This window comes from Salvelinus fontinalis, chromosome 6, assembly GCF_029448725.1.
Source record: "Salvelinus fontinalis isolate EN_2023a chromosome 6, ASM2944872v1, whole genome shotgun sequence".
Classification (NCBI taxonomy): Eukaryota; Metazoa; Chordata; class Actinopteri; order Salmoniformes; family Salmonidae; genus Salvelinus; species Salvelinus fontinalis.
Window position 1 is genome coordinate 48,494,044 of NC_074670.1, and position 13,668 is coordinate 48,507,711.

The 13,668-nt window shown below is 41.7% G+C and overlaps 1 protein-coding gene across 2 annotated transcripts in view; it reads right to left on the reverse strand.

Annotated features, from left to right (window-relative positions):
• spock1 (SPARC (osteonectin), cwcv and kazal like domains proteoglycan 1) overlaps positions 1–13,668 on the reverse strand; it is a 289,083-nt gene that overhangs the window by 5,189 nt on the left and 270,226 nt on the right. For both annotated transcript variants that reach the window (XM_055926788.1, XM_055926789.1), the window contains 4 exons: positions 9,888–10,007; positions 9,280–9,501; positions 8,992–9,054; positions 604–741 (listed from right to left, as the gene is read on the reverse strand). In XM_055926788.1, coding sequence (XP_055782763.1) covers positions 604–741; positions 8,992–9,054; positions 9,280–9,501; positions 9,888–10,007 — 543 coding nt within the window. The remainder of the gene's footprint in view (positions 1–603; positions 742–8,991; positions 9,055–9,279; positions 9,502–9,887; positions 10,008–13,668) is intronic.

Here is a 13,668-nt window from a genome sequence, read left to right on the forward strand (position 1 = left end):
GATTACACAGACCTAGATAACACACGCACACACACAGCAACACCTGTATCACAGAGCACACTCATAGAGACAGATGGGACACATTGTAAAGAGAATGCTGGAGGTGTGTGTGTGTGTGTGTGTGTGTGTGTGTGTGTGTGTGTGTGTGTGTGTGTGTGTGTGTGTGTGTGTGTGTGTGTGTGTGTGTGTGTGTGTGTGTGTGTGTGTGTGTGTGTTAGCTTGTGCGGAAATGTGTTAGAAATGTTATGTTGGGTTCACATACTATGTGAAATCTTTCAAATACTTTGAGCATTTGCTCTAGCCTGCCTGGAGTGCCAGTTCGGCGAGATCTTCAGTTTTGGTGCTTTTCTATTGGTCCATTAAGCCAGACAAGCTCAATAAAACACATATTCAGTATTTGGAATGATTCAAAATAGTGTTTGAAGCCACCTCTGGTAGAGTACGAATATTGGTTATACGTGCTTGTGTATATGATTGTGTGTGTGTGTGTGTGTGTGTGTGTGTGTGTGTGTGTGTGTGTGTGTGTGTGTGTGTGTGTGTGTGTGTGTGTGTGTGTGTGTGTGTGTGTGTGTGTGTGTGTGTGTGTTGACTGATGGGCCTTACCACAGGTGGGGTTGCCCTGTTTTCTGGAGCCGGCGATCTCGTTGCCGTATTTGTCCACACACCAACACTGTCCAGTACTGCCATGACACTGGGTTGACTTAAAGTAACCCTCCTCAGAACAGCGTGGAATATAGGCCCCTAGAGAGAGAAAGGAAGGGAGGGAGGGAGTGTGTAGTGAGGGAGAGAGAGGGAGAGATTGTGTCAGAGATAAAGAGATTGACACAGGCGCGTAGGCATGAATGGGCCTGGTTGGCCTAGGCCCACCAAATCAGGTTGAGTTATTTTTTATTATTATTCTCTACTTGTCAGTGTTCCAGACAGGATTTTTATATATTTTTTTATATTTTTTAACCTAAACACAGTACTTGATTTGGGCAGTAGATCACGGGAACTGCGTACCGGCACCTCAAATTTGATTCTGCTTGAATCCCTGCACTTACTATAGAATATTAGCTCAAAAGTATTGCAGAGTTCCTGCACATAAATATAAACAGTAACAGCACCCACAATGAGTACCGTCACCTATTTCAGTCCAAGCACTGGCCAAAACATGCAATTGGAAAATAGTGGACGGGTTCTGGCATGTGTCATTCCACACTGATACCATGTGCAGTACACAGCAGTTATCACTGTGTAGGCTAGGCTACACTGTGTAGACGACTCACCGTTAGCTAGCTAGCTAAAACTCACGAGCCAACTTGGCTAACAAAAACAAGTAAAATGGCCGAACAAAGCTCACTGTAAAAAAAAATTCAAACAAGAAACAGAAAACAGAAAATAATTTTGGAGCATTTGATATTTAGTTTTTTATATTTATTAGGCTCCCCTGGCATCTACTCGTCCTTGGGTCCAAACAGGGTTAAAACAATTACATCACAGCCAAACACAAAGCCAAAGACATTATTATGCTATTATGACCCCATTTAGGTTCCGCTTTAAATGACATGCAGCTTATAAATGCTTCATAAAGCCTTCATAAAGACTACATTAATGTGTTACAAATCATCTATAACCGTATGTCATGCTTTATAAAGGGTTCATAAATGTGGCATAACTGTGTGACATAACAACGAATGTCAAATGTGACATAACCCACTATGTCAAATATGACATAAACCTGTGCTTTATAAAAGGTGGCATAAGCACTGCTTTATAAAGGCCTTATAAGTCATATTAAATTGAGGCTTCACAAAGCATTTCTAACCCTGTCATGCATCTTGGTAGATCATTACAACGCCAGGATATTGGGTTCGATTCCCGGGACCACCCATACGTAAAAAAAGTCGCTTTGGATAAAAGCGTCTGCTAAATGTTATATATTATATCACTAAAACATTTCTAGGATGACCCAACTTCTTTCCTTATTTGGTGCATAGTCAATATTGGACCTGACCTCAACTTCCCCCAAAATGCATTGGTGAGGCTTTTTAAAATCCCTTCAACATTGTTTGCCTTCTTCCAAATTCCATTCTCTGTTTTGTTTTTCCAGGTTTCGGATTTCCCCAATTTTTTCAGGTTTTCCCCAAGTTTTGTCACACTTTTTTAAATAGAAAAACAGCAACATTTCATTTTCTGTGTTCACAACAATGCTTTAACCAGATCAGGGGTTGACTTTTGAGGTCTGTGAAAAATCTAAGAAACTTAGATGTTTGTGTGTAGTTGCCCTTTAATTCAGTATGCATGCCCTGCACTGTTGTTTGGTTTGAGGGTTTTCTGTAGCACAGTAATCGCACGTGATGATTATGTACTCGCATTATAATTATAATATAATATAATTATAATTATATGAAAAATAATTGTATTATGTACAATTCTTTTTATTATGTATTACATATGTATTACAAATAGTGCTTCGCACTGGGGGCATTTATATGACATTGAACATGTTTTAAAACCCACATTTAATGCAAATGTCACTTAAATATGAACAAATATGAATCATTGTTAATGTTTAGACAATTCTTTTTCATATAATTAATAAAAACATGTTGTTGATACTTTTATACTATTATGTGGAGGACTTTATTCAGGAAATTTCAGAAATTCTGTGACCCGGAAGTACTTTTTTTAGTGTTGGTGACAAGATGCTGTTAAAGTGATGAGTTTGCAAATCAAATGCCCAATTGTGGTGCCACCGGACAGCGAAAAACAAGTAAGTTAACATTTATTTATTGTAATTTAAATTAGTTTGTAGTAGTTGTGTTGAGTTAGATTACATACTGTAGCTACCTCAGTCATTCGTTCAAATAATTTTGGTGACTACACAGCAATTGCTAGATAGCCGAAATTTAGCTAGCTAACGGGCTCAGTTAAATAAAAATCCCCTTAGATACAGCCACGTCTCATAATCAAGTCATGAGATTTGTAAATGAAAGAGGAATATAATAATATTAATCAAATGGAGTTTCCCATCTCCCCATTTAGAGTTTCTAGTGCAGCACATACGCAAATGCCCTCATCCAGATGGTGGTACAAAGGCATTTCCTAACATACCTGCTAACTTTCTTTGTTGTTACTTTTAAGGTTGGAACCAACATGCAGTATTTGTAAAGTATTTGTCATCATCACTAGTTAACCCTCCTGCTGTGTTCCGGTCAAATTGGACCGATTTACAAGTTCTCTCTGAAAAATGTAGTTAATTTAATCTGATTGTCATAAGGTTCCATGACTTGTCCACACAGGGCATCTGAACACACAGAATACATTTAGATGATTTTCATTACATTTTGGGTGTTTTATTTAACTTTGTACACCTGTGGTGTTCCCGGTCATTTGACTGGTCATTAGAAATGAATGGGTGAGACTACAGTTAGTGTATAAAATTGAGTTCAGGCACATGCCCATTCATCAGATGGACACACTTCCTCTCCCAGACCCCTATATATGTGTGTGTTTGAGCACACACACACACACACACACACACACACACACACACACACACACACACACACACACACACACACACACACACACACACACACACACACACACACACACACACACACACCCCTTCTTGGCTTCCATGGCAACCCCCATGGGAACCTTTCCCCAATAGAATCTTTCCCCCACGGGAACAACACCTGTTGGCATTCTCACAAACAATCGCAACATTGCTTCAATAATATATAGAACTTTTCTCGCAGCTCTGGTATATAAAGCTTTTTGAGGCCTTCTTCACAATTTCTTCTGTGGCAGCACAATGACCAAACGATATACTGTATGAGAAGCTCTTGATCATATCCTTGATCATGACACTGGTGAGGAGAGAGTCCTTGTTAAACTTTGACACAAAGTAGTCTGTGATAAATAGCACAATATGTTTCATCTGAGTATTTGTTATAGTCAAAAAAATCCATACATTATTCTTTTTTTACTCAAAAATGAGTTGTATGAGCTCAGGTCAATGAGGCCTTCAGGCCATAAATCGCAAAAAGAAGTTCAAAACTTGTAATGTTCACAAGAACTTAAGTTGATAAAAAGATCTAACACAACATTAGGCGATAATATATGTATTATTATGGATTCATAATCAACGATAATGGGGCGGTCATTTTGGACCGGGAACACAGAATGTATTAACATGAAACGAACACAACAGGAGGGTTAACACAGTAAAAAAGTCACACTTATGGCTAAACCCTGCCTATTTCCACAATTGATCTTCTTAAAATGTGATCTTAAACCTAACCCTAACTAATGAAGGCCAAGTTTAATGTGTTGGTCCACCAGACCGTCATGTCACCTTCATGTCAACCCAACATGTCACCTTCTATAAAGCACAGGTTTATACCATATTCGACCTCGTGGGTTATGTCACACAGTTATGCCACATTTATGAACCCTGTACAACTCATGACATCAGGTTATAGAAACTTTGTAACACATTTATGTAGTGCTTATGAAGGCTTTATGGAGCCTTTATAAGCTGAACGTAATTTAAAGCGGGACCCAAATGGGGTCGATATAAAATCCACAATACCACAAAATTACAGTGTGTGTGTGTGGAGTGCGTGTTTGTGCGTGTGTGTGCGTGTGTCTCTTCAAAGTCCGCGTTGTGCCGTGACGTGTTGTTTTATCCATTTTTAAAAAATCTGATTTTACTGCTCGCTTGATTTACTTGATGTGGAAGAGATTTGCATGTAGTCATGGCTCTATGTAGTACTGTGTGTTTCCCATAGTCTGTTCTGGACTTCAACACTTTGAAGAGACCCCTGGTGGCAATCGTTGATTCCATCGATCTAATCTCGGACCTTAAAGACCGTTTCAGTACATTCAGAGACAATTCTAAAGGGGATTTTCGATAAAATCGTTAAGCTTACAGATGATTTGATGGTCAAAAATTATATCCACACCCAGGATGTTACCAGTTTCCGAAAAACCAAAAAACCTCCAGCAAGGTTTGTGGACTCGCATGTTACATCTACAGTGGGGAAAGCAGTCCCCATCAGGAGCAATTGGATTTACAGGCATTATGGAACAAGATATTGAATATACAACTTATGGAACTCAACAGTCGATTCCATGCGTCATAATGAAGAAGGCCTGCACCAATCAGAGTAATTTGGTCAAATGACAGCGATACAGCCACCCAGTACCCATGACGGTATTTCTGTTTTTGTACACCAGCTTAAACAGAAGGTACATGAGGGTTAGCCCTATCCGTCTCTCATCGAGGCGCTCCACATCTGCCCCGAAGACGTTTCCGAACATGAACAGGCTTCTGAGAGCCTTCACCACTCTGCCTATCACCAGCTGCGCTGTATAACGTCTACCCTACACTGTCAATTATCCAGGCTCACGGGCCGCCTGAACAATTTGTCACCGCTCTCCTTGGAACGAGAACTGACCGAGTCCTCAGATTATGATGACATCATTTCAATGTTCAACCCCAAGCTCCGTCACCTTGTGCTGTGAGTCTGACAACAACCGTAGGCCGATGTTCATTTGTCCTTTCTCTTTCACTTGACTGTATATGGCACTGCTTTATCGTGCTGTACATTGTCGCCTACTGTTATCCTTTACATGACCTTTGTTTGGTGTAAGAGCGTGTAGGCCTAATATAATGCAAAGAAATCGGATCTGATTGGCCTCGGCATACTGCTGGGCCTCGCTGCGGTCGTTGGAACAGTGCTAGCTCAGATGGCTGCACCAGACCAGTTGGTGGCACTATAGATGTCATTGGCACCGGTGGCACCATAGGATACTAGAGCAATAGCTATTGATCAGGTGGATAAATTAATGTTCGATTTAATTATGCAGATGAACAACCTGAAATATTGTGAAAAAAAACACCGGGAATATTTCCCAATCTTAACATTAGTCAAATTGACCCCATAATTGGCAAATAAACTCAATACATTAAGTAATGACTTTGAGAATGATTACCTGCGTTCAAAGAGCCAACCTACAGCACTAGAATAAAGGTACCTTGCGTCGACCTTGTGGTGTTGAGAGATAAACATGGTAATGATGTAACTGATTGCACATGAAGGAAGATAGTTACTACATGATAGACTGCTTGCTTTGTTATACAATTGATCTTGTGTCTTTTCTGTCATCCCGTGAACCCCGTTCATTGCTACTCGCAGCTATATATATATATATATATATATATATATATATATATATATATATTTTATCACACAATAATGTTTCTTAAGACCTGCCTAAACAAAATTATCAATTTCTTTGTGATGGTGTATTAAATGGATTTATGATGGGTCACTGTGCTTCTATGGCTATATGCACCATGATACTGCCTATTTAATAGGTTCATTTAGCAAACAAGATGGCTCATAATCCAGTGCTTGAATCACAGTCACACCTACATTTGAGCTGTAGTAAGACAATGGAATACAACAGAATTAAACAGAAGATATATTTTTTCGCAAATTTGAACGCACCTGTGAAACCGTGATTAAAAAAAGGTATATTTTGAAACAATGCCCTTGAGCTCCTTTTTGAGAATAGCTTGGCGACTGTATGTTATTATAAACCTGATACTCGTCTATGGGATGGCCTGTCTAATTAAAAAAACGAAACAAAAATACTGCGTGTGTCACGTTTTGACCTTTATTTTCCTTTGTTTTGTCTTTAGTTAGTATGGTCAGGGCGTGAGTTTGGGTGGGCAGTTCTATGTTGTCCGTTTCTATGTGGGGTTTTCTAGTTTGGCCTGACATGGTTCTCAATCAGAGGCAGGTGCTTTGTGTTGTCTCTGATTGGGAACCATATTTAGGTAGTCTGTTTTGTATTGTGGGTTGTGGGTTATTGTCTATGTCATTACGTAAGTTGCCTGTGTCTGCACTTGTCGTAGTATAGCTTCACGTTCGTTCGTTTGTTGTTTTGTTAGTTTGTCAAGTGTTCTTCGTTTCGTCTTCGTTAAATACATTCAAGTATGTATTCAAATCACGCTGCGCTTTGGTCCGATCAGACGAGGAGGATTACGACGTCCGTGACAGTGTGGAACTTTGTATGAAGATTTGGAAAAAGTTGCATACATAACTTTAAAAAAAATGGTTCTGTTCCCTGCCTCAAATACACATGCTGTTCATCAGTCTCGTCATTCAGAATCTGACAACGAATATAGGTTATTAATAATATTGTAACACAGACTATTCTCAATTTAAATCGTGTCTTTACGTTTACATCTACACCGAACAAAAATATAAACGCAACATTTCAAAGATTTTACTGAGTTGCAGCTCATATAAGGAAATCAGTATATTCAAATAAATTCATTAGGCCCTAATATATGGATTTCACTGACTAGGAATACAGATATGCGTACGTTGGTCACAGATACGTAACCAAAAAAGGTAGGTGCATCTGGTGTGACCACCATTTGACTCATGCTGCGCGACACATGTCCTTCGCATAGAGTTGATCTGGCTGTTGATTGTGGACTGTGGAATGTTGTCCCACTCCTCTTCAATGGCAGTGCGAAGTTGCTGGATATTGGCGGGAACTGGAACACGCTGTCGTACATGTAGATCCAGAGCATCCCAAACATGCTCAATGGGTGACATGCAGGCCATGGAAGAACTGGGACATTTTCAGCTTCAATGAATTGTGTACACATCCTTGCGACATGGGGCCTTGCATTATCAAGCTGAAACATGAGGTGATGGCAGCGGGTGAATGGTGCAACAATGAGCCTCGTCACGGTATCTCTGTGCATTCAAATTGCCATCAATAAAATTCAATTGTGTACGTTGTCCGTAGCTTATGCTTGCCCATACCATAACCCCACCGCCACCATGGGCACTCTATTCACAACGTTGACATCAGCAAACCGCTCGACCACACAGACGATCCCGCAGGTGAAGAAACCAGATGTAGAGGTCCTGGGCTGGCATGGTTACATGTGGTCTGCGGTTGTGAGGCCGGTTGGACGTACTGCCAAATTCTCTAAAACGACGTTGGAGGAGACTTATGGTAGAGAAATTAACATTCAATTCTCTAGCAACAGCTCTGGTTCCCCGACTTTGTAGTTAATTACATTTACATGATTAGTTCAATCAGGTAATATTAATTACAGAGAAATTATTTTGCAGAATAGCATGTCATATCACTTAATCCGGCATAGCAAAGACACGACAGTAGGCTGTGAGTCCCTTGTGAAATACAAGAGCCATGGTTTACATTGTTAAGAAATGACTGCTTGATCTACGAAATCAGGTGTTAAACGTTCTGTGTGCGATCGAGTAGCGCAGTGGTAAGAGTAAGGTAGCCTATGTTTTTATTGATCATTCAATTATGATTTGAGAGCTTCAATTTCGGCCCAACCAAATTTCTGCAGGCCCACCTACCAACAAACTTCTGGCTACGCTACTGGATTGGCAGAGATGAGATGGATAAAAAAATACATTTCTAAACAATCCGGTAGTAAAATCAAAACGTACTACAACTCAACGTGCTCATTGCCATGGTTTTGCAGGTTCTTGTGTGTGCAGAGGCGGAGACAAACAACCAATTACTAGTGCCTAAGCTGAGACAACAAGCCATACATCCTGCTTAAAAAGGGACCAGTCCCTTTCAATAACAGCACTCATGTGCGCACGTGCACACCACAGTTCACACACACACATACACCACACAAACAAACCCATTGCCCTCCTTTTTCATTCATGTCACCCAGTCAAAGGCCATTTGTCAAACTGTGTTTTTTCGTGAGTTACAACATTATTATGCACGATTATTGATGACCGCTTGGCTGAGGGTTCGAAGGAGTTAGGGGCAGGGGTGTTTGTGTCTGTGTGTGCTATTGTTTGTCTCAGCTGGGTAATGTATTGTGCCTAAATATGTATCGGAATTTAAATATACGGTGCACAATAACCAAAATCCCACGGAAAAACAATTGATTGACAGCTGTCACTCCAGCAAACTGACCTATGAGACTCTTCCGTCGACCCTGAGTCTGAATCCTGTTCATCTCATTCTGGCAGGGCAGACCTGGATCAGAACACACACACACACACACACACACACACACACACACACACACACACACACACACACACACACACACACACACACACACACACACACACACACACACACAGTTACATACAGAAGAGGTTAAAATGTTTTTTGTTGTTGTCCGTCTTCACCTTTACTCTCTAAAACACTTCCTCCCTTCTCCATCCCTAACTCCATCATCCCCTCCATCTCTCTCACCGTCAGGTTTCTGGAAGCAGTAGCACCACTCGTTGTTGGACAGTTTCCCGTCCTTGAAAGAGTCGCAGGAGTTGAACAGGGGCTTCATACACAGCTCATACTTATCCAGGTAGATGGCACTGAGCTCTGATTGGTCCAGCAGAAGGTCGTAGTTCATGTCCAGCTTGTTGAACATCCAACCCAGAGAGTCCTTACAGATGGGCAGGATACTGGTGTCAAAACCTGGGGGACGGGAGAGGGGGATGTTAGCGGGAGGTGTGTGTGTGTGTGTGTGTGTGTGTGTGTGTGGGGGGGGGGGGGTTAGGGGTGTTGGAAGACGTTTATATGTGTGTGTGAGTGTGTGTTGTGGTGTCTCGTAGTGTCTCATGTTTGTATTGGAGGGGGTGCTTGTCTGAGGCCTTTTCAGTCTGAAACTTGAGTAAAGTGCTTGGAGACGGAGGGTGAGTTTGAGAGGGTTTGTTGAAATTTGAGTGTAGAGACATGCTGCCTTTAGTTGAGCACAGAGGAGCACTGTCCTCATGCGAACTGAAAAGAGCGATGGGATTTCAAATGGCAGTGCCATTTCAAAACAACAAAACAATACACACACAGATAATGGTGTGACTCACGTCCTGCCGCTGAATCAGAGTTGGCAGAGGTTTTGAGGTCTCGGTTGGCATCGAGGTGGAGAACTCCGAACCAGTCCTTCAGTCTGGATGCTAGGCTATGCAGGTCCCCATCACTGCAGACTGAACACACAGAGACAGAGACACACACCAGGGTTAGCAAGGAGGCAGGGAAATCATTTGAATAAAACATACTTTATTTTAAAGCCACATCGATGCAACATGACTGTTTGATAAGGTTGGGTGAAATAACGTCAGCACAATGTTGGCTCAACCAATTTTTTTTTTTCCTGGCTGGCTTCTCCTTGACCACACAGAGGACCATCAGACTGCACAGAAGCAGCTGAGTTATATTTCCCTTTCTGTTGCTATAGGAACACAAGCTGGTGAGTGAGTGTGAGAGTGGGTGAGTGATCGAGTGAGAGAGAGAGATAGTGTGTGCGATGATGATGGTTACACATTCATTCTGCCAGAGTGACGGATGGTTACACATTCATTCTGCCAGAGTGACGGATGGTTACACATTCATTCTGCCAGAGTGACGGATGGTTACACATTCATTCTGCCAGAGTGACGGATGGTTACACATTCATTCTGCCAGAGTGACGGATGGTTACACATTCATTCTGTCAAAGTGACGGATGGTTACACATTCATTCTGCCAGAGTGACGGATGGTTACACATTCATTCTGCCAGAGTGAAGGATGGTTACACATTCATTCTGCCAGAGTGAAGGATGGTTACACATTCATTCTGCCAGAGTGAAGGATGGTTACACATTCATTCTGCCAGAGTGAAGGATGGTTACACATTCATTCTGCCAGAGTGAAGGATGGTTACACATTCATTCTGCCAGAGTGAAGGATGGTTACACATTCATTCTGCCAGAGTGAAGGATGGTTACACATTCATTCTGCCAGAGTGAAGGATGGTTACACATTCATTCTGCCAGAGTGAAGGATGGTTACACATTCATTCTGCCAGAGTGAAGGATGGTTACACATTCATTCTGCCAGAGTGACGGATGGTTACACATTCATTCTGCCAGAGTGAAGGATGGTTACACATTCATTCTGCCAGAGTGAAGGATGGTTACACATTCATTCTGCCAGAGTGACGGATGGTTACACATTCATTCTGCCAGAGTGAAGGATGGTTACACATTCATTCTGCCAGAGTGACGGATGGTTACACATTCATTCTGCCAGAGTGACGGATGGTTACACATTCATTCTGCCAGAGTGACGGATGGTTACACATTCATTCTGCCAGAGTGGTGGATGGTCCCTTCCACCCACACACACACACACACACACACACACACACACACACACACACACACACACACACACACACACACACACACACACACACACACACACACACACACACACACACACACACACACACACACACACACACACACACACACACACACCACCTGGAAGCATCTCAGAGGGATAGCACAGGGAAAAGTGCTACAATAGTCACACAGCAATATTTCTCCCCTCTATGTCTATTTAAATGGCCATAAATCCACTGCACCAGGATACAGTGGGAATACCAACATTTGATTATAAGTGTATAGGGCTGTTAACTAACTGTAAATACTACCTCAGCTCTGTGATTTCAAATACTTGTTTCCTCTCCCATCCTATCTAACACGGTCAATACAGAGCTGTCTATTTGACTGCTGTGGAAAACCACTCTCTCATCCGCAGTCTGGCCACTGACAAGGTCTTCCAGCCAATTAGCAACAACTGACTCACTTTCAGTCAGGATCTGTGTGTTTGTGCGTGCGCGCACCCGCCTGCACGTGTGTGTCTGTGTCAGCATGATTGACATGGCTTCTAGGATGAGAACTAATTGACAGTTTCATAATAAAATTAGGCGAAATTGCTCACCTCATACCGAGCAAGCCAATCAAAAGCCATCATCCTTGGCATGTCAAAAAGTCAGAGAGAGAACATTCCAGAATGTTGAAAACCATGAACATTCCGGTAGCCTTCTCAAGCTAGCCTTCTCTTGCCTGGCTACATCTAAACAGACAGACACATCACCTGACACATACGGTGCTTAACTCAACACAGGGACAAACAGGGATAGACTCACTTCTTCCTAGGTTCTGGCCTTTCCAGGGAGTTTTTCCTAGCCACCGTGCTTCTACACCTGCATTGCTTGCTGTTTGGGGTTTTAGGCTGGGTTTCTGTACAGCACTTTGAGATATCAGCTGATGTAAGAAGGGCTTTATAAATAAATTTGATTTGATTTGATAGACGCAGACATTCTGTGCATTGCCTTGGAAATAATGGACGACGCAGCGGGGCGAAGGCGGAGTTGAGTCCCATTGCAGAGTTCATTTTTCCAAGGTAATGTACAGAACAGAGGTGTTTATCCCGCCTAAGAAAACAAACACTAAAGAACACATTTACAAATTCATATTTTCTCATCTTTGGGTTGCTAGAGACGTGACCCAGTCGTTCGTTTCCTTAGTTCATTTCGTTTCATTAGTTCTATATATCTGGAGACGAGACCCAGTCGTTCGTTTCGTTAGTTCTATATACCTGGAGACGAGACCCAGTCGTTTGTTTCATTAGTTCATTTCGTTTCATTAGTTCTATATATCTGGAGACGAGACCCAGTCGTTCGTTTCATTAGTTCTATATATCTGGAGACGCGACCCAGTCCTTCGTTTCATTAGTTCTATATACCTGGAGACGCGACCCAGTTGTTCGTTTCATTAGTTCTATATATCTGGAGACGAGACCCAGTCGTTTGTTTCATTAGTTCATTTAGTTTCATTAGTTCTATATATCTGGAGACGCGACCCAGTTGTTCGTTTCATTAGTTCTATATATCTGGAGACGAGACCCAGTCGTTTGTTTCATTAGTTCATTTAGTTTCATTAGTTCTATATACCTGGAGACGCGACCCAGTTGTTCGTTTCATTAGTTCTATATATCTGGAGACGAGACCCAGTCGTTTGTTTCATTAGTTCATTTAGTTTCATTAGTTCTATATATCTGGAGACGCGACCCAGTCGTTCGTTTCATTAGTTCTATATACCTGGAGACGCGACCCAGTTGTTCGTTTCATTAGTTCTATATATCTGGAGAAGCGACCCAGTCCTTCGTTTCATTAGTTCTATATCTAGAGATGATACCCAGTCGTTCATTTCATTAGTTCTATATCTAGAGATGATACCCAGTCGTTCATTTCATTAGTTCTATATCTAGAGATGATACCCAGTCGTTCATTTCATTAGTTCTATATCTAGAGACGCGACCCAGTCGTTCGTTTCATTAGTTCTATATCTAGAGACAGGACCCAGTCATTTGTTTAATTAGTTCTATATCTAGAGATGAGACCCAGTTGTTCGTTTCATTAGTTCTATATCTAGAGACAGGACCCAGTCATTTCGACTAGCTCTATATCTAGAAACGTGACAAAGTCGCTAGTTCAATCACTATGCAGGCTGGCAACATTCTTCTCTCGCCATGTAGCCTAGCTCATCGCTTGATTGCACGTGGGCATCTGCAACGTGATAACACAACCCAGTTGTTCGTTATATATATTCCATTGTCATGCTCGCTGGCACGCTTCTCATCCCTTGCATGTTAGCTAGCCAAATAGCTACAGCTAACACATTAACAACCTCTGCAGCCAGAATAACAGCAACGTAGCTGCATTGGGGTTTGTTTAAGCTGTTTTCTATTGACATCCATTTGGATACATCCATAACGAGCTGATGACGCTCGATTGTGCCTGGCATAGCTAGAAAAG